The sequence below is a fragment of the Sinohyriopsis cumingii genome, chromosome 8 (assembly GCF_028554795.1).
Source record: "Sinohyriopsis cumingii isolate HCF-2022 chromosome 8, ASM2855479v2, whole genome shotgun sequence".
Lineage (NCBI taxonomy): Eukaryota > Metazoa > Mollusca > Bivalvia > Unionida > Unionidae > Sinohyriopsis > Sinohyriopsis cumingii.
Window position 1 is genome coordinate 45,631,552 of NC_142968.1, and position 23,325 is coordinate 45,654,876.

Genomic DNA, 23,325 nt, shown 5'->3' on the forward strand with positions numbered 1-23,325 from the left:
ATTCATCTTTTCAGTGTGCAACCCAAATGTATTCTCCTGTCTGCCTCGCTCGCCAATGTTTATGTTTGTATTCGAGCACTGGCTAGTATAGCGTCACGGTACTACGTGATCTGTCGTCTCATCAAAACTCGGAAAACCTCTAATGTGTTTCGTCAATGCCCTCGTCAATCTTCCACGCAATATAATCACCTCCCGCTTACGATATTTAATTTATAAGCATTGCAGTCGAATTAAAACCTGAAGAGTATTACATATGTAAAAGGAAAATTTCGATTTCTAGTCTCCTTTAAAAGGGCTTTTCAGCCACATCGGATGTTGCCGGACTCCTGTGCTGCCCTGGGTACAGAAGAGAACGTTCACGGGCCGCCTACGTGCAGGTTTGTGACTATGACTGTTAGCGGTTGCGTCCACTTGTCGATTCACCACTCCCTCATTGCCGAAGAACATTTATTAACTAGTACGGTCAAGTATGGGTTGCACAGCAAAACCTGTGCATGAGAGCGTTTAAAGTGGGAATGTCATTACAAAGGGGTGATCCCACTCTCTTGGTCGTGGCACGAAGAATCGCTACGGCTCGAGACTCGGTTGATTGTAGTGGATGGCAATGACTTCTAATGTGTCTCGTCAATGCCATTGGCGCTCCACAGCACCCTGCCGGTCCTCCATATCGTTCGATGTGCCGACTACGATCTCAACTGTCCAGTCAGCCGGATTTGTCTTTACTTGGAAAGGTAGGCAATTTCATGTATGTAGTCGGTATGACGCCTTGGCGTGCAAATACGCACGTGGGCCTGCACTATATATATATATATATATATATATATATATATATATATATATATATATATATATATGTGTGTGTGTGTGTGTGTGTGTGTATATATATATATATATATATATATATATATATATATATATATATATATAGTCTCGACACATTGGTTCGCTATGTGACGTCTATTAACTTTTCACGAATTTGTTGTAAAAAACCACTAGTGATTAAAACTTGCAGGAATATTTTGGATCATGCCCTCTCCATTAGCAAGCACGTCGATTCTATAATATTGACGTAGTAATATATTTTCGATTAAAAAATATTCTCTTGATCTGTTGTACTTTGTGAAATTTTCTCTCATTGGGTGCATTATGAATCTTTAATGATATACAATGGGGTTAGTATATCTTACTGGAAGTATTTTCACTGTTTTTCTTCCATTACAAAGAAACGAGATTGTCGCAACTGAAACTATTCATTTACAACATTTACATACCCGGATTTATTTGCAAATTACCAATATGTTTACATCAAGAAAGAAATGAAATTAAATATATTACTGAAAATTATTATGACTATTTTAGTAGCAAATATAATGGCTTTGAGACTATATTACATTTGTGCAAGATAGTTTTGACATTGTTAGAATAAATTTATGTATGTATGGTAACCACCCGCCTTTAAAAGTCGTCATTCTTAATCAACCATTAGTCTTACACAACTGCGTTTTGACGTATAATAAAATGACATTTGACAACTTAGAAGTGACTTAAACGGTCACCAGAAACTCTCTGAAGAGATTAGACTTAACTATACCGGAGACAATCATATTGCAGGTGCATATCACAATATGTGGTCTTACATGGATCGGCATCAAAACGTTGACACGGGTATGCAAATTTCCTAGGAAGACTTTCGTACGTTGGACCCAGTTTATTACTTCTCACTGGAACTCTTGGAGATTTTCAAGCAATACGTTGTCGACATGTATCGTCACGTACGTGTAGATGGCGTTAATTATAGATGCTATGCTGTGATACTTTCTAACAAGACCCTATTGTTGGAGGGTGTTGATGGTCGAATGACGATGATCGATTCGCCTGTGGGAAATTCTTATAAATTCACAAACCGGTTTCATCTTTTATTATTAATGTCCTATTACGAAGTGAGAGTTTGCCTTACTAAAAAATCAACTTGCGAAAATATGACACGCAATCAAAAGCAATTGAGGGGTCACACTAAACCCTTCTCCAGCAAAAACTAACTGCAAATGTCCCCATCTGGTTAACCCAAAAAACAGCTAGCTCACAAATTACCCAGTGACGTTAAAATTATCCAGGTCCGAGGCAAACAAATGCGAAAAAGTTGTTGAATATTTCCATTTCTTGCCCCGATTCCAGCATTGTTTTCAACGGGGGAGGGGGTCCAGTGGTTGCAAAAGCTGCACATTTAGGAGCTTTCGGAACTGTATCAGGGATGGCTTTACAAAAGTCAGTCGTTGGACACATAAAAAAGCAAGAGGCCTTCGATTACCAGGCACGAGTCGTCGAATACCCTTGGGCAAAGTTCTTGGATTTCCTTAACGCAGAAGATCACGTGTCAAATGACCATTCTTGAAGGATTTGTTCTAACAACGTTATCCCCATAAACTCCTTTTCGCTCAGACAATAAGGAAACTGAGTAAAATCTTCGTTTGAACTGTTATAGGTTTCTATTTTGTCTCACGTTAATGGTTTGGTTTTATTCTGTCAATGTCGGGTAAAGTCGACAATGGTAAAATTGTCCTAAGTTAGCCCTGTTACATCTGATGAAATCTATGCATTTCGTGATAAAGGCAATATTCGTGTATGTAAAGGTTTATTTTGATATCATCCAAGTAATATATTACTATTTAGAAATACAACCTTGATAATTGTTTCTCTGGTTTTAACGTTTTAGGTTCATTTGAATGTGTACGTGTTTCGGATATCAGATTATTATTATTATTATTATTATTATTAATTATTGTTAAACAATGATGTTTTATTAATGACGATATAGATATAGCCATATACCTGCGAAAAGAAGATGGTGATGGACAGGAATATTTACATAATACTGTGCAGTCCAGTTCGTGTTAAAGACAATCCACCCAAATGGATCAAGAAGTTGTCATCATGGTTCAAGAATGGTATGTGATGTCATTGATCAAGTAGTGAGTTAACCTGAAGCTTCGGTCAAATGTGTCCTAAGCTTTTCTCACCTAACACTAAGGACAGCCTTGTATCACACTTAGTTTCCTTAAAATGAATAATCCTTTTGAAAATATTTATGATGTGTATTTAGTTAGAATGATCATTTCAGCCAATGACTATTGGAAGGAAAGACGTCAAGTTAGACATTATCTTCATAATGGGTCATCTAATATCTGATCATACCTATGCGTGACACAAATTAACATTTTCATACTTAGGTCAACCGCTCTGGTGGCCTAGTTGTGAGAGCGTCCACCTCGGGTTCGGGAGGTCGCGGGTTCGAAGCCCGGCCAATTATACCAAAGACTTATAGAAAATGGTACAAAGATGAATCGCTAGACACTTAGTTTTAAGATGTTAGTGTTAGGACTGGTCGGCCTGGTGTCAGGACAATGTCAAAAGGGCGGAACATCGTGCTATATGTCTGCGTCATGATGTCCCAGTGCTAGACATCACTATAAAATGCCACACTGCAGAGATTTGAATAAACAATTGTTTAAAGCTACGTTAAAATCAAATTCTCTCTCTCTCACACACACGCCCACACACTATTCGCTAATGATAGTTCGTTGAAGTACTGGTCAAATGAAATTAAATATCTTGTTAATACTAATCTCGAAATCCTTTGAGGCATGTACTATGATAAACTAATATTTGATAATCAGGCACCAAGTTTTAAAACGTTGTCGCAGGTATTTTAGGATTAACTTAGCATCAATGTAGAATGTTCACCACACCTGCATTGATACTCGAGACATTCTTTCGTTATCCTTCAGGCTTCAACAGTATAAGTTATATGACGTGGAGTAAACACTTAGTTCAATCCTGCGAATTTCATTATATGTACTTTGAAAAATATCCACAGAACAGCAACATTAATATTCATTGAATTAACAACAGTTTGCTTTACTGATCTGCTGATTACCATTCCACATTTCAGCCATGCTTATATGTTGGTCCTGTTATTGTTATGCTGTCCGCAGTCCTTTATCTGATCTACTCCATCTCTATCGACTGTAGCTGTTCCAGGGAATTTACAATGCTCAATGTTTTGTCCGAAGTTGTTGTGTCTGTTAATGTTGTTTTGCTGCTGCCCTCATTATCATTTTCAGCATCAATAGTATTGCCTGTATCATATCTAACAACCCTTTTGAGTTTGTTTTAGTATTGTCTAGTATTATATTTTTATATGGAAGCTTCTTAAGATCACAAGGGTTTTGCAACGTATTCCTACTGTCCCTTTTATTTACACAATCTGCAGTGGATCTGGAAAAAGAGGATTATATTTTGCCTTCTTATTCTTATCCTTATGTCCTTGACTTTGGAAAGTATTACTCTACATCAGCGTGATTACTGTCTTGGTCATCTATGACATGATCACTTTGTTACGTTCGCTTTTTATTTGCCTTCATGTGAGAGTTAACTTGTTTTGCTTCGTCTGTTGCTTAAGTCAGGTTCGTCTGATTGCCCACCAGCAATATGACTGGCCTCCTTTGCCGTGTGTAATGATTTGTTTCCCCCATCGAATATCAGTTGAGTGAATCAGGTTTTTGAATATTGTTTTGTCGGTCTCTTTCAGCAAAGGGAAGATAGGTCCCTGAATCAATAAAGGCTGGGTATCTAATTAAAAAAAAGAAACTGTTATATAGATCATGTTGAAAATAAAAAGCACCAACAACAATTCAATAATACGCGATAAACATACATGATTTACTTACAAAATATAAGTCGTTAATGATTTGCTTTGCAAAGTAGCTCTTTTTATAGTACAAGGCCATCAGATTAGCCTATCTGTAGCCCCAGTCTATATCATCGCGTGTGTCAAGAATTGTTTAAGTCTCTCTCGTTGTAGTACATTTTCCGCGTCTTTGCCTCGTCGATACGATTACTACAGGAATTGGTAATCGTAATTAATCTGTTGTTGTGTGATCCAGGGACTTATCAGCTGTAATACATTTCCAAGGTTAAAATGAATTTCGATTCCAGGAATATATATATATATATATATATATATATATATATATATATATATATATATATATATATATATATATATATATATATATATATATATTATGGATGCAGTCACAATAAGAACTGATAATTTACTTAGTAACGAACGTTTCGGTACTTTTTTGTCGCTGCGTATTCATTGACAAAGACACAATGCCACATGTATTTCCTACATGAGCGGATAAGAATTAAAAAGATAATGAGGATATACTGCGGATTTCGTGTCATAAATTGGGTTGTTTCTCATTGATCAGTGGCTTTTGTACACCATACCTCATATCAAGTGATGGATGTTTTGAGAATGCTAGCATTGTGAGACCTTTCTCTAGACACACTTTAATGTAAGAATTGAGTCATGTCAATGGTAACGCACTTCTGATCAGTGAGAGACACGTACCAGTAATAACCTGACTGCTAAGAAAGTTTCAAGTATACAACGAAAGGCGTTATTTTCAAAACACAACATTAGCAACCGCCATCTGCAAAGTACACAAAATAACGAAATAATTCTGTTGGTGTAGAATCACATAGTATTATCTGTTCTTAAATCAGCACATTTCATCTACAAATGGGAATATGTTCTTCTTGTATACTGTAGTTTCCTTCATACCATTTATTTTTGTCTCAGAAGGAAGGACTGTGCAAGGTATAATAGGTAGAAATGTGTCCTTCTCGTGGACAAGGAATAATTCAAAGTACTATTCTATGGATATTTGGCATAACTGGACAATTTTAGCGCTGGTGATGCCACCTAGTAAGCGTTTCATGTGGCGTGAAGAAAATGATCGATTGCATGTCTACATGGAAACCTCTACTTACGACACTTCAACAGTTACTGTTAGCATTTCAAGTATTAGAGAACAAGATGCTGGCATATACACGCTCAAACGGGGTTGGAGTTTCGAGGATTTCAGTGACAGTGTCATTCTTAAAATATTTGGTAAGTTACGATTTCATGAAGTCTACATTAATTTAAACAGCGCAAACTCTCAATTGTTTTTGTTTTCTATAGCTATAGCAGCTTTAATTGTTTAAAGGTGATGACTGGTAAAGAGATGTCATACTTAAATACATAATGAGAACTTGACATTTAGAAACTGGATGTTTGAAGGTGACTGTTCATTTCAGGAGACAATTATAAGTAGTGAATGGGGTATATTAGGGACAACGTAATCTCTGTGTTACAATAGTGGGGGTTGCACTTTGCGGCAATGTGAATTGAACATGGGGAAATATAACATGTGTGGCCCTAAAGAGGACAAGGGTTAACATAGGTTCGGACTGTCCAGGGAGAAGGGGAATTGAAGATAGGGAATGTATAGCGACAATGAATTGGGACTGTCTACTGTCTAGGGACAAGGGGAATTGAACATAGGACTATCTAGGGACAAAGGGACCTTGAACATGAATGGGCCTCTCTAGGGACAATGGGGAAAGTATATAGGGCCTGTCTAGGGACAAGGATGGTAGAGGGCCAAACACAATAGAGACAGAGATATTTTGCAAAACTAATGTCACAAATACAAGCTGTCAGTCTTGATTGTTATGAAAATTCTCTTGATCGACTCACAGTCTCACATAATTGTAGACTGCTACAGTGGGTAACGTGACTATCAGGTGCGCGAACGAGATTGTTTACTTTTTCATAAATCAATATTGTATATTTCGGTCTTTTGAAAGAAAATAAGATCTAAACATAGAAAAGACAAAAATTTATAAAACCATAAATATAGTTTACAAACACAGTTTTCAACTTATATTGGTATTCAAAGTATTATTGTGTCTGACTTTGATAACGAGGCTATAAAATCATGGATTTTGAGTAAAGTACTATATACGTTTTGGAGCGGAAAGATACTCTGCAATTACAGAAATAATAATAATAATAATAATAATAATAATAATAATAATAATAATAAAATAGTAGTAGCGCTTACACATGTGCGACCCTGGATACATATATTTCCGAAAAATGGCTATAAAATCCTGGGTTTTTTGTAAAGTACTATATACTTTTTGGAGCGGATAGATACTCTGAAATTACAGAAATAAATAATAATAAAATAGTAGTAGCGCTTACAAAAGTGCGACACTAGATACATATATTTCCAAAAAGTGAATAAAAAAGTTTGAACTCGGAATTAAAAGTGACTAACAGCTTACATCCACGGATATCTACACCAAGAAAGAGGTCACAGCTATGTTGCCGACATTTGATTTTCTGAAGGGTTATGTTGATGATGGGGTGACTAGAGGAGAGGGAGTGTGCAGGGTGACCTGGGACTCTTTTATTTAAAAAATTCCGGGTCTCAAAAAATAATTTGGAACAAATATTGCCACTCAGATGATAGCAATCAAGACAACTAAAAATCCTATATAAGTTGGAATTCTAATTTGTACTGAGGTTAAGAGAAGAAAAAATACCAATGCTCCAAAAAAGATCTCATCCCCATTCCACACACCCCACTCCCCGAAAATTAAAAAGTTAATCCTAAAAGTAGAAAATACATTCTTCCATACGTAAACGCGCGGTTGGCGTGTATAAAAAAATTGTGATAATTTATTTCTTTGAATTAACTAGTAACATAAGTAAAACTAATTACATTGATTTAGATCAATTGTATGGCAGCAATTATTTGATTTGATCATATTGTTAGACATAATATATTTACAAAATGATAAAATAAATAAAAGGAAACTAGTATTCGGCATATCTTAGCTCAAAGCAGAAGTGCGTCCTGCGGTGCTTAATAACTAGGCAAATTAGTTAAGAAATCTTTCTCTCTCTCTTTCTCAAATTAACATATTTTTTAACAGAAGTAAGCACAATCGAACCTGGAGGGGTAATCAAATAGAAAAAAATATAGGTACTAAACTAGATTTAAAAAAGAACATGCTGACAAATAAAATGTACGGCCTGTTGGAACTAGATGTGTTTGCCGAAATAATAATAATAATAATAATAATAATAATAAACAAACAAGCAAACACGTATGCCACTTTACCGCATAATTACATTGTATATGTGGACACCGTATATCATGAGGTACATTGCTTATGTGGACACTCTACATCATGAGGTACATTGTATACGTGGACAATCTACATCATGAGGTACAGTGTATACATGGACAATCTACATCATGAGGTACATTCTATACGTGGATACTCTACATCATGAGGTACAATATATACGTGGACACTCTACATCATGAGGTACATTGTATATGTGGACACTTTACATCATGAGGTACATTGTATACGTAGACACTCTACATCATGAGGTACATTGCAAACGTAGACAATCTACATCATGAGGTACATTCTATATGTGGACACCGTACATCATGGAGTACATTGTATATGTGGACATTCTACATCATGAGGTACATTGTAGATGTGGACACTCTACATCATGATGTATATTGTAAACATGGACAATCTACAGCATGAGGTACATTATATATGTGGACAATCTACATCATGTGGTACATTGTATACGTGGACACAGTACATCATGAGGTACATTGTATATGTGGACGCTGTACATCATGAGGTACTTTGTATATGTAGACACTGTACATCATGAGGTACATTGTATAAATTGACAATCTACATCATGAGGTACACTGTATATGTGGACACCGTACATCATGAGGTACATTGTATATGTGGACACTCTACATCATGAGGTACATTGTATACGTGGACACTCTACATCATGAGGTGGTACATTGTATATGTGGACACTCTACATCATGAGGTTTATTGTACACATGGACAATCTACATCATGAGTACATTGTATGCATGGACAATCTACATCATGAAGTACATTGTATGCATGGACAATCTACATCATGAGGTACAATGTATGCATGGACAATCTACATCATGAGGTACATTGTATACATGGACAATCTACATCATGAGGTACATTGTATGCATGGACACTGTACATCATGAGGTACACTGAAAAGGTGGACAATCTGTAGGGAAGGCAGGATCAAGTCAAATGTGGGCTCTTGGGTCCAGATTTTCAAAAGTGCCCTGAATTTCCTCGAAATGGCACCATAGGAAAAGTCAGTATGTCAATTTACTAAAAGTTTCCCTAATACCGAATAAATTTTCGCAAGAATAAAACGATGCTTAGATTTGAAGTGACAAGTTACTGTACGTTTGTGTGTGTTTACGATCTTGTCCCCCCTCCCCGGGACACGGCCCTGACAGAATGAATTCATTGTATACGTGGACAGTCTATAGCATGAGTTATATTGCCTACGTGGATAATCTGAATTATGAGGTACATTGTATGCGTGGACAATCTACGGCATGAGGTACATTGTATGCTTGGACAATCTACATCATGAATTGCACTGTAAACGTGGACTACCCATATCACAAGTCACGTTGTATATGTGGACTATCTACAACAAGAATTACAGCACGAATTACATTGTATACGTGGACAATATACAAGATGATATACACTATACGTGGACAATATACCAGATGAATTATGTTGTATACATAGATAAATAAGAGCATGTCTATCTTACATTTACATTGTTTTTCAAATCAATATTAAGTACGATATTTTACTATGTGCGTTGTAATTAATATAGAAACATGCCGACTGTGTTCGAAGATGAGACTCGTAAGGAAATACGCAGAAATCATTGCTTGCTAATTATGCTTACTTGTTTTGTATGAATAAGGCTACTGGCAGTTAAGAAAATCAGGTGACCGTCATTTCCATAACAGTTATTGAGCTCCATTCGCATATAATTTGTTCCGCAAGCGAAAGTCAATGTGGACCACAATCTAACTAGTTTTGGAAAAGAAGAACAACGTGATAGAATCCCGCTATTTATTATTATTATTTTGAAATGTTTCGCAACCATTAAAGACGAGTGGGAAAATATTAACTGTCGTAAAACAAAGTTATTTTACGTCCCTGCTTCATTTTTTTCCTCGGTGATTTTACCAATGCTAATAATGCTAATAATACATATCCATTCTACAACAAAGGACACTACAAGTATTCAAATTGCAGACAATCCATTCTACAACTAAGAAGATCAATATTTCTGTAGTGGAACGGAACTAATATTCTGTATTTGTACGGGTGCGTTTTAATGTCAACATTATTCTGACTCAAATTGTACCATTTTAAAAAGCGGCACATTTGTGAATGAATAAATTCCATCAAATGGAGGAAAACCTTGTATATATGTATTGTTTTAAGCTACAAAGTCACCAGCCCAATATCAATACTAATAAGCCAAATATGCAAGATTAGTCGAAGTATATATTCGTGTTTCCTTTGATTAATATAGGATAAGAGAATAAACAAAATATATACCAATAATGACAGGGCAATAGTTTAGAGTCCCACTAAACACTCCTTTATACTTTATGAACAAAGTACAATTGGATGAACATTTACACTTCATTTTGTTTAAAGTACGTATGGTAAGTAGTAGTGTACGCGTTAATAGGACAGATAGATTTGGATTTGTTGGTTGTATTTTAAAACGTATATATCGTTCCTTTTATAATCCAGTAGAGGACAAAGGGCATACCTACAAAAGCCCACACCACACGTTTTACATGGTGTTAAATGGGACAAGTCCGACTGACGCAAAAGGTAAATATTTCGTGACTTCATTGGAAACAGAACGTGAATATTAATTTGTTTAATTTAGAAGAAGTATATTTAAGCAAATATGAGATTGGTAGCTATGTCAAAGTAAAACAAGTAAAAGATACTCTTTACATGATGGCAAACAATGGAATGCTGACAATACTCATGCTTTATATCGTTATGTATCTCTCTACGTGTGTATTATTTTCATAATTCTAACTTGATGTAATTCTCAAGACACGAGTGCTTGAAAGGCAATGCTGACCTTTTCCTTGTGTTTTCCGCCTGACCTTGTTTACCAGATCAAATCATTCTAGAATCATGCGGCACTTTGTGTAAACAAGAATTAAATTACAAAAAATTAGGCTTTCCTTGTATTAATATCAGTCTTGGAAAGACATTTAGTTATGTTCAGTTGACAGGATTTATTTATTTATTTCAATCATTCATTGGAATTATTATGAGCTCAAACATTTCAGACTGTTTGGAATTATAGTCATTACAGAATTAGTATGAATTCAAGACCATTTGGAATGATATCAGTGTGGTTCAATCATTACTCTTGGTACACTAGTACACTAGTGAACGTTATTCAGAATACCACTGGAAAACACTAGGATTACTTTATACTTTCGGACCGGATCGAACATTTAGGATTTCCTTCACCATACTGTAAGTTCCTTTTAATGTTTCATTTTGTGTTTTAGGGAAATAAATTGTACTTTTATTTGTAGGTTAAGAATCTAATTATATAATCAAATGTGCGATATAGACTATTGTTTGAATATGATCAAACGTCATTCACGAACAATATGTCAGTCTTAGGAATAATAATAATAATAATAATAATAATAATAATAATTGTTATTATTATTATTATTATCATTATTATTATTATTATTATTATTATTATTATTATTTTCAGTAGTAGTAGTAGTATTAATTGTTGTTAAACAATGACTTTTTATGAATGACGATACATATATAGCCGCATACCTGCGAAAAGAAGTTGGAGATGAGCAGGAATAGGTACATAATATTGCGCAGTCCAGTTCGTGTTAACGGTAAAGACAATGCACCCAAATGGACCAACAGGTTGTCATCATGGTTCAAGAATGGTATATGATGTCATTGATAATGTATTCAGTGAACATGAGGCTTCGGTCAAATGTTTTAATGTTTCCCATGTGGGAGGTTGCGGGTTCAAACCCTGGCCAAGCCATGTCAGATATTAGCATTAAGAGGTTAATTATAGGACTGGTTGGCATGGTGTCAGGATAATATGATTGGGTGGGACAGCATGCTACATGCCTGCGGCATGATGCCAAAATGCTAGACATCACTATAAACTGCCAGACTGCAGCGATCTGACTGAACAATTGTTAAAAAGTACGTGAAAAATCCAAATCACACAAAGACACACACACGCGCGTGCACCACAAACACACACATATACTGACAGACACCCCCCACAAAAACACATTATTCGCTAATGATTGTTCCCTGAAGTACTGGTCAAATGAGATTGAATATCTCCTAAATATGAATCTCGAAATCCTTTGAGGCATGTCCTATTATAAACTAATACTTGAAAATCAGAAACCGAGTTTTAGAAAGTTGTCGTAGGTTTTTAGGATTCACTCTTAGCATCTATGAGAATTTTCACCACTCCTCCATTGATATTTGAGATATTCTTTCGTTATTCTTCCAACAGTATAAATCACATGACATTGAGTAAAATCTCAGTTCAGTCCTGAGAACTTCATTAACTGTACTTTGCAACATATCCACATACCTGAAATATTATATTTATTCAATTAACAACAGTTCGATTCACGGAGCTGCTGGTTAACATTCCATATTTCACAATCATGCTTATAACGTGGTCCTGTTAATTGTTTTGCTGTCCGCAGTCCTTTTATCTTATCTTTTCCATTTCTATCGGCTGTTGCTATTCCTGGGAATTTAAAATGCTCTATGTTTTGTCCGAATTTGTTGTCTCTGTTAAGGGCATGTTTTGCCGCTGCCCTCATTATCGTTTGCAGCATCAATAATATTGTCTGTATCATATTTCACATCCCTTTTTGAGAGTGTTTTAGTCTTCTTTAGTACTTTATTTATATATGGAAGCTTCTTAAGCTCAAAAGGGTTTTGCGACGTATTCCTTCAGTCCGTGTTAGTAACACTGTTTGCAGTAGATCTGAATTAAGAGGACTCTATTTTGTCTTCTCGTTCTTATCCGTTTTCCACTGACTTGGGAAAGTACTATTCAAAGTATGCTCGCTATATCAGCAGGACCACTGTCTTGGTCATCTATGACATGATAACTTTACTTTGTTACTTCCGCCTTTTCTTTGCGTTCTTTTTGAGAGTCCACTGGTTATGCTACGTCTGTTGCTGAAGTAAGGTTCCTGTGATTGTCCAACAGCAGTCTGTCTGGCCTGGAGCGCCGTTTGTAATGATTTGTTTTCCATCGAAAATCAGTTGAGTAAATCTGGTTTTGAATATCTTGTTGTTGGTCTCTTTCATCACATCACTAATAGGAAGGTTACATCCCTGGTTAATAAAGGTGGGATAACTCATTTATAAATGAAAATGTTACATTGATCATGTGTGCAGATAAATATCATCAATCACAATTAAATAATACGCAGATAAATATAATCATTCTTAAATGATTTACTTACAAAAATGTAATCATTAATCTTTAGCTTTGCAAAGTGGCTCTTTTATGGTACAAAGCCTTCAGATTTTTATTCCCAATCTGTGTCAGCGTGTGTCAAGTATTGTTTAAATCTTGCCTCTTTAGGACATTTTCCGAGTCTTAATACAGACTTGCTAACCGTAATTAATCGGTTGATGTGTGAATCAGGGACATAGCAGCTTTAATACATTTCCAAAATTGAAATGAATTTCAGTTTAAGTGATTTTACAGAAAACAATTGACAATCGGGATCAAAATTTGCATCCATATTCGGAATCGAGGAATTCCAGTTTACTGGGTGAAAATGTTTTCATTAAAGAAGAAAAAATTCGGCATCCACCCCCCTCCAAAAAATCGGTCTTGAGAGGATCCCGACGTACAGAGATTCCGATTTTGAGCAGGTATAGATGGATGCACTACACGAAATACCGATATCGTACTGAATAACGAACTTTTCAGTTCTCTTTTTTTCGCATTGTGTCCATTGACAAAGACACAATGCCATTTGTATTTCCTACTTTATTTGATGTTACAAGTTAACTCAGTTATATACGGATCATAATTTAAACAGATAATGAAGATATACTGCGGATTTTGTTTGAAAAATTGGGTGATTTCTTATTGGTCAGTGGATATTGTACACCATACTTCATGTTAAGTGATGGACTTTTGGAGAATGTGTGCTTTCTGAGGCCTTGTTCTAGACGAACTTAAATATAAGAACTCCCTTTAGTCAAAGGTACCACTCTTCTAATCATCAATAGACATCATGTATCATTAATAATCGGAATAGACAGATTCAATTATTCAACGATTATCAATGTTCTCGAGACAGACGAATAGCAACCGCCCTTTGAAAAGTACACAAAAGTACGAAGTCATTATGTAGGTGTAGAATCACGTAGTATTATCTGGTCTTAAATCAGCACATTTCATCTACAAATGGGAATATGTTCTTCTTGTATACTGTAGTTTCCTTCATACCATTTATTTTTGTCTTAGAAGGAAGGACTGTGAAAGGTATAATAGGAAGAAACGTGTCTTGGTCATGGACAGTCAAGAATACAAAGAGCAATTATATCAGTATGTTTCATATTTCGTCACCTCTTCTGCTGTCATGGCCAGTTAAAAATTTTGTTTTCTGGCATGTAAAAGACGAACGACTGCAAGTTCATGTAGACAATTTGACAGCTGTAACTTTAACGGTTACTGTTAGCATTTCGAACATCAGTGAACAGGAGGATGCTGGCCAGTACAACTTAGCATCACCATGGAATTCGATGGACTTCATCGACAGTGTCTTTCTACAAATAATTGGTACGTTACGATTTTATGAAGATTACGTTACTATAAACAGCGCATCCTCTCATTTGTTTGAGTTTTCTATGGCTATAGCAGCTTTATGTGTTCCAAAGTGATAACTGATAAAGATATGTCATATATACTAGATAATGAGATCTCGACAAGTAGACACTGGATTTTGGAAGGTGACTGTTCTTGTCAAGAAACAATTATATAAGGCAGTACTTTAAACTGTACTGATTTATTATTTACTTTTTCACAATACATCTATTAATTTGCACTGCTTTACCACGCTTTGTCCAACAACACTTTATCTGCTTAAATATCGTTGATTGTTTTGTGAATATATAAACCACTTTAATTCAGACTGAATCTTAAATTGTAAAGAGGGATTATTCGTTTTTATTTATGTAATGATGATGATTTGCCATCATTAATTATGCATGCTAATTTAGATTTGTCACAAATGTTGATGGCATTACGTTTAAAACATACAGTAAAAACCATCTATCGTATATAAAAACATTCAATAAATGCTCAGATATATATATATATATATATATATATATATATATATATATATATATATATATATATATATATATATATATATATACGCAAATTCCTATGCAATCATTCATACATATATATTCATGTACACGTTATATATGTCTTTACGTATACTTATATATACACACAGTACATATAATTATACGCACACAGACACACAAAATACACACATAAAATTACACAAGTTTTCACACACACACACACACACACACACATGGACATACATACTCACGTACATAAGCATGCTTTCATGTATACATAGAGTATGATACGATGTAAGTATGAAACATGTTAATGTGGCCTGTAGAATACTCCAGTTTGGTCAATCACGTGCATGCCCTTAAATGCAAGCTATTTCTTGTGCACACACAAACTGTCGTTGAAACATAACCAGTATTCAAAATACTTTTCTTAGTAATATCATATAAACGTTAGGCGTGAAATATGAGAGTTAGTAATGCAAGTATTAAACAATGAAAAGGAGACGAACATAACAGTGAACTTAATGATAACAATAACAATAATAATTAATCACTAATTAATTAAATCATGTAATTTTAAATATTATTCATCGTATTATTACATCAAATTAGTGTTCTATGAACATAGTTTATCTGATGTCTACCTAAGGAAGTTTCGTGGCATTTAATAATTTAATAAATTTAAAACATACTCGGGATATTCCAAAAATAATTGTTTATATACTCCTTTCTTAGCGGCAAAGAGTTCGTGCTCGAGTCCTACAATAGTACAAGCCTGAATCAGCTACCGTCGTGTGTTCATGGACAAGGCACTTTTTCTCTCCAGTTGCATTTGCACTAAATAACCAGCTTTGGTGGGTGTATCATAAAACATCAGACCAAATTCACACACAAGGTATCCCATTAGTAGTTATAGGGATACAACTATGAACAATGATCTATGATAGGCGAAATATTAATCGTGAAAGGTTTATGAAAAACCTGAATTGTTACGAAGTTGTGAATCAGACAAGCAAACGTATATAGATGGACAATTCTGAATATTGACGGACAATGGTATGACACAAAAAGCCTGACGGACGTCAGAAATGATCAAGATTCGTGCTATAATTTATCATGGTACCACAGTGACCTGTACACCTTGTTTTGGTCTACAAATTTGCGTTCTTGCCATGACCATGACCTTGTGAAATTGCATTGAACAGTGTACGCAACACCACTCAAGTTAGGACTTTTCGAGGGAATGCTCACCTTTGATCTTGAAGTAAGAACCATAAAAGTGGTAAATTAGACACTCTTCTTACATGTATGCACAGTATTGTCAGTTTTCATACCACCATATAGTAACGGCATTATAAGTACACGTGATGTTGATATGTGAATTTGACATTAATTGCAACAAACCTTCTGGTTCCAATGAGTAAATATGTATAATATCATCCTGCCAATGTGAAAGGTTTAGCAAACTTCCATGAAAAAATATTTTGGAAGGTTAAACAAACTGTACACATGTCTCTGCACACTAGTTCGATGTTTTCGTTCAGAAGTATGCATATAGGTTAACTTGTGTCGTTGTCAAGATAACTGATTGCTTCGGTAAACATCAAATTCCAATATTTCCAAAATCAGATAAACAATCATTAAAGTTAGAACGCAGACACACATCATTTTATACCCCAAGCTATGTAACTGGCAGCGTGACTCTAACCAAGAAATAAATGTCTTTTTTCTTATCCTGTTAGTGAGTATGTACTTATAAGTCGAGATGTTGATAGTTTGTAACGGATGCTTAACTGCATTCGTCTCCTTCTTCTTACATGTCTACATAGATAACGCTGGGATCTTAACGATTTCCAAAATATGAACTATGACAAGCTTCACGCCTCAAGGTCATAACTCAACGTCTGTATTAGATATATGTCTAATTTTGTCTCCTGAAACCATTCAGACCTACATATTGCAAAAGACCGGATATTTTAATAGTTTCCAAGTTATGACAAGAGAACAAGTCACCTGTCCCATAGTCCATACTGGACATATATCTATTCTCTCCCATCATATCCTTTAAACCAAGATATTACTACAGAATTGATATTTCAGTCCCCGCACTGTAAGTACACGTGATGTTGATATGTTAATTGCAACAAACCTTCTAGTTCCAACTTGTTTAATATACATAATATCATCCAGCCAATGTGCAAGTTTTAGTAAACCTCCATTAAGAGATATTTAAAGTTTAAACAAACTGCACACATGTCTCTGCACAATAGTTCGATGTTTTCATTCAGAAGTATGCAGACAGTGTAACTAGCATCGCTGTCAAGATAACTGATTGCTTCGGCAAACATCAAATTCAATGTCTAAAAATTCTAAATGAGATAAACAATCATTAAATTTAAACGCAGATACATACCATATTATACCCCAATCTATGCAACTGACAGCGTGACTCAAAACCAAGAAATAAATATGTCTTTTTTCTTATAGTGTTAGTGAGTTTATAAGTCGAGATGTTGATAGTTTTCATGACCTACTGTTTATGAAGGATGCTTAACTGCATTCGTCTCCTTCTTCTTACACATCTACATAGATAACGCTGGAATCTTTATGATTTCCAAAACATTAACTAGGACAAGCTTCACGCCTCAGGGTCATAACCCAACGTCTGTATTGGATATATGTCTGAATTTGTCTCCTGAAATCAATCAGACCTATATATTCCAATAGACCAGTGATCCTAACAGTATAAGAAGAGAGCAAGTCACCTGTCCCATAGTCTATACTAGACATATGTCTAAGCTCATTTCATCATGTCCTTTAAACCAAGATATGACTAGAGAAGAGAGATTTCAGCTATCACAAAAGGTCAAGTAAACGACTCCTTCGTTATGAACCATCTTTTGTATTGATATAGGTTGGATTTTCTCTCGGCATGTCTTTCAGTATCATATATGGTAACTCGGAACTGTATTCAAATTGCCATGAATTTCCTCTCGCCGCTTGGTCACAGCCTGACATTGTAATCCAAAATCCTATTACATATGTTAAAGGTCTGTATTGAAAATCACACAAACCAGCTTCTCTGCATCAACATTCCATTCTTATTAGATTGAGAGTATAATAGAAACCCAACACGGTATCTGAATCCTCTCTCCCTACTCGTATAATTCATATCTATAGGTTACTGCATGTGTTTTTGGAAAATATGAACATGTTTTTCTGAGGGAATACTGCACGACCTTATGAGCGCAGTATATCCATCCGACAAAACGAGATCATATTTTCCCATACAAATGCAGTAACCGTTTTATTGTATGCTCATTTTCTTTTTCTACCTAAGGCTTAATTATATAAACAAAATACGCTACAAGAAACAAAGTAACTGAATGTACAGCGTATTCAAAACTAGATACAGAAGTGCAGATTCATCATTACACGACAACATTATTAAGGCATATGTAACTTCGCCCACATAAAGTTGAACATAGTCGCGCGCTAGACACAACTTTGGAAGGAAAATGGCGGTTTTGTCTACTTTATATTGAAATTTGAAGTTATATTGTGAATGAATCCTCATTGCAACAACTTTCCATTTTATCTGGAATGAATAGATTTTAGAATTTTTGTAGATTTTACGAAATTTTGTGATTATGGACTGGATTCATCTGTGAAAATTGTACATGAAATACATCGGATTGTAGCAGCAAGGGAGAAGCGTGTTGAAATCTGCAAGTGTTTTCTGTTCTGTGATTGATTATTTGAAATGATAATGTGGGAAAAAATATTAAGTCTTTCAATTGCAATTATCAAAAATACTATATGGAATTTAATGTTTATTGCACTTTGAGTACAATAAGGAGGATGTAATTGCATTTGGAGTTTAGTCGAAATTACAGAACAATTTCGAAATGTGTAATCAAGCTTGAGAACCCATGGCATAGCTTATGTAATTCGGTTTTGCAGAATTAAGAAAGTACATTTTCATTAATTTCAGGATGTAAAACTGTAAGTATATTTTTTGTCATTCTTATTACCAGCTAAAGGAGAAAGTTTATGCCTTGTAACGTGCATGTGTTTTGTAGGTAACCAGCAATTTTATGAAATCTGGCGTCTATCGCCAAAATCAGAAACATTGTATTAAAAAAATTAACGCGGAATGCAGCAAAGCAGCTGGTATGAGGCAGTCCAAGAAACATCTGCTTTAATTCATTCAGAAACAAATTTAATTAATCAAAACGTAAGGCGTTTGCACCACGGGTTTACATAATTTGTTTGCAAAGTAGTTCCTAATACTCTATTGGGCACACGTGTCCTGCACGTGAGTGCAATATGCAGGTATGTAATATCGTAAAATACTGAACGATTCTTACAATGTAAAGTTGACGGAGAAAAAATAGGCATATGATAATAACATTTTTAAGTCAATGAAAACATCTAAAGACTATCCGCTATCATATTCCAAACATACGACCATTGACCAAAGAAAGTTACACTTATATCAGCTTATACTAAGATCACAACAATTTGAAACATTTAAAAAGGTTTTGTATCCGAATATCTGGAAGTCACCGCCAGGCCTTTACTATGTTGGCTTGAAAGTAGTGTTAACAAGAGGTTATATAGGTCCTTTATTTGATGTGATAAAGAAATAATAATACAAAATGGTAAATAAGGAATATTATGTAAAAATATTATATATGATGCCATTCTGAATATATTTGTATTATATATATATATATAATGTGTAAAGAAAACCTAATTTAGTTCTGGCATAAAAGTAGGTGTTTTTAGAATCGAGTAATCAAGGTGATTAGTTTTGTTTGATCTATTATATTAGGCTGCAGTTATTGGCATTCTAAATTATTATATATCATATGCCCGATAAAAATACACCAGTGTCCAATATGTATGACGCTCATCTCTCTCTCATAAAAATACAGCAAATTACAGGTGGAAAAATATTTTTTGCTAAGAATTAAATCAATAATATTAACGATACTTGAAAAGGCATTGTATATCTGTGTGGTGCAGTGAGGCATTAGAACGCTTGTTTACATGTATCATGCATTGAACAATATAAATTACATTAGAAAGAAAATTTGGTTAGCGCAGATAATATTTGTCGTACACATAATTTATCTAAAGTGATTTTACGACTTCTCGTGCACTCACCACATCCATATACATTAACTATAAATTTGTCCATTATAGAAAATGCATACATAGTTTTTCATCACTGTTATTGAGATTTAACACGTTGCTGCAAAAATTGAAAGAAAATCAGCCTGCTTGTTTCCAAAGATACGTGTATTGTTCTGGGATGTTAATTTAATCATCATGTTTTCGCACGGTCCTTAACTTCTACGGCTTCAACCTAAGGTATTCGAATACACCATGTAATGGTATAGGTTTATTATCCTTGCAGATGAAAAGATCATTCCAAAGATAGTTCAACACAACGTTTTGAACGCAACCTTGGTCTTAGAGTGTAGAGTATCCACGCCGTCAACAGAGAGTTTCCTATGGCAACTTAACGGATCCGCAATAGGAAACCACAGTAGATATTTCCAAAACGACACATATTTATTCATCACTAATTTGACACTTGACGACCAATACAACTTATATCAGTGTAGAAACTCTGGAATTGGACTTGCTAGTGATCTATACAAGATAGAAATATGTAAGTTTATCTTCCTGTCACTTTTTCACATGGATGCTATCGAATTATATTGGATTTTTACATAGGTCACATAATATATTTTCTAATATGTCTCTCCATAAATATCTATACTCTTTGCTCTTTTGATATTTTAATTATTAAATCATTTAATTTGGACCATATTTATGTCAGCAGTTGTCTCTCTTTCCATGGAATGTACACAACACCTTTCATTGCTGTATAGTAATCTGAGGACTTTCTGAGGATAGTTAAATAAAATAATTATGCGGATATGAATATACTTGATCAAAATAATACATCTTAAAACGTACTTAAACTTTTAGCAGTTTTGTATTTAGCGGCAACCTTCGAAGAAATAATGTCTAAGGAGTTCTTCATCATATATATATATATATATATATATATATATATATATATATATATATATATATATATATATATATATATAATTCGGCATCTTTAGTAGCGAAGTCATTGAGTACAACTCCTAACAGCTAATAATAATAATAATAATAGTAATAATCATAATAATAATCATAATAATAATAATGATAGCAATAATAATAATAATAATAATTATACTTTTAATAATATTCCTTTGATATTTGTATTATTACATTAGATTGATGAATAATGGATGTCATCTAGAGTTAACATTTTATGGCACTCTAATTTCAAGATTAGAAGTCCTATTTTAAGTTCAGATTTAAAGGAGGAGTTACGGTTATATGTCACTCTGGGACAAGATGGGAGGTGATATGCTAAAGATTTCTCCCTACGTTCAAGATTAAGGTACCTGTCTGGTGGGACAAGTAACGTGTGGAGTCTGTCTGCTCTCTAACGGAAATTTGATATGTTTAATTTTCATGAGTCTTTATGGCAACTAACCAAACGTTAATATGGACATGATACTCCAGGTACAATGGGAATTTAAAATGAAGCTGGAGATGGCGCTTTGATTACAAGGGAAAGTTAACATGGAAATAATATTTTAATCTTTCAAATGTATTGAGTACAGCAATATTAATATATAATGTAAAAACGAAAACGAACCGACAAAATATAACAATGTGATAATATTTATGTTAGTAGGAACTACACATTTAGATCTGTCTGAATGTAGCATATTCCAATTTGAGCTAAACCTTTTTTATTATCGTAAATTAATAATAAAGCTCAGAGAAGAAGAAAAGAGTATGAATATTTTTTGACCAACAATTCAACGTTTTGGAAAATAAATAAGTTGATCATTATCTAGGCTTTACATTCGTTCTCTATTTTGTAATATTATGCTCATCTTTTCACGGACAAGTACTTTTGAATAAGAAAGAACAATTAACTCACACATATGGCAGTATGTAAGTACCTTTATGGAAGAAGACATGCCACATTCGGTAAATTTGCTCGTCACAAAATATGTGCCAGTTCATGTTAGATTTCACATCAACTGTATCTCTTTTTCTCAATTTTAGATGGTCCAGACAAACTTTTGTTCAATCTATCGGACAAAACAATTGAACTGGATGAAAGGGATTCAGTCACAATATATTGTTATGCATATTGCTTTCCCCCGTGTCAGATTGACTGGATTGGGACGCATGCAGAAACTTCCATGAGTTCTCCAGAACTGAAGCTGATCAACGAAACAAGAGATCGTAATTACACATGTCGAGCGATGAATCCACGGAAGGTCAATACCACGATTTCGGACACTATTTATGTAATCGTTAAATCAGGTAGAGGAAATAGATGTGGTAAAAGGTAAGTTTCTATAGCAAAAGAATACAAATTTTGTCAACTCGGTTTAATGGTGATGGAGATTTGGAAAAGTATCCACAAGTTTTTGTTTAAAAAACAATTTGCGCTAGAACTAATCTTGTACTGGTCCATAAAATTGATTTATAAAACATGTGCTATGACTTTATATTATTGCTGGTAGTTATAAAAAGTGTGTTATTACTTAAAAAGTAATATAGATCTGATTGAAGTAACTTCTGTAACCTCTTCTTGATGTCTCCAGAGCAATGAGGGATATTCAATGTATATCCTTTCTTATTTGTCCAAAACAAGACAAAATGTTTAGCATTCTTTGGCAGCAGATAATAATTGTTTTTCCTTGTCATAGTCTTCTAATAATAATCAGAAGTGATGTCAGGTGTTTTGTCATCTCAGTTATCAACAACAGATTTGATTATTTTTATTAGAACACCAAGATAGCCAAAAACTAACGTTTGTTTTCAATTTATAAACTTGTATAATTTTAAATATGTTTCAAAAGGATATATATATATATATATATATATATATATATATATATATATAAGGTGTTTGGATATTTTTTGTTTCTTCAAACACATCTCTAATGGTTATTGTCACACTGAAATTAAGTTTGTTTTAGTTAGTTTTATTCTCTTGAA

The 23,325-nt window shown here is 34.3% G+C and overlaps 1 protein-coding gene across 1 annotated transcript; it reads left to right on the forward strand.

Moving 5' to 3' along the window:
• Window positions 1-5,362: 5,362 nt before the first annotated feature.
• Window positions 5,363-23,106, forward strand: LOC149793414 (fasciclin-2-like). The gene is made up of 3 exons (XM_089966374.1): window positions 5,363-5,962; window positions 20,651-20,908; window positions 22,381-23,106. The coding sequence occupies exons 1-3, from the start codon at window positions 5,599-5,601 to the stop codon at window positions 22,671-22,673; spliced, it is 915 nt and encodes a 304-aa protein (XP_089822500.1). The 5' UTR covers window positions 5,363-5,598; the 3' UTR covers window positions 22,674-23,106.
• The last annotated feature ends 219 nt before the right edge of the window (window positions 23,107-23,325 follow it).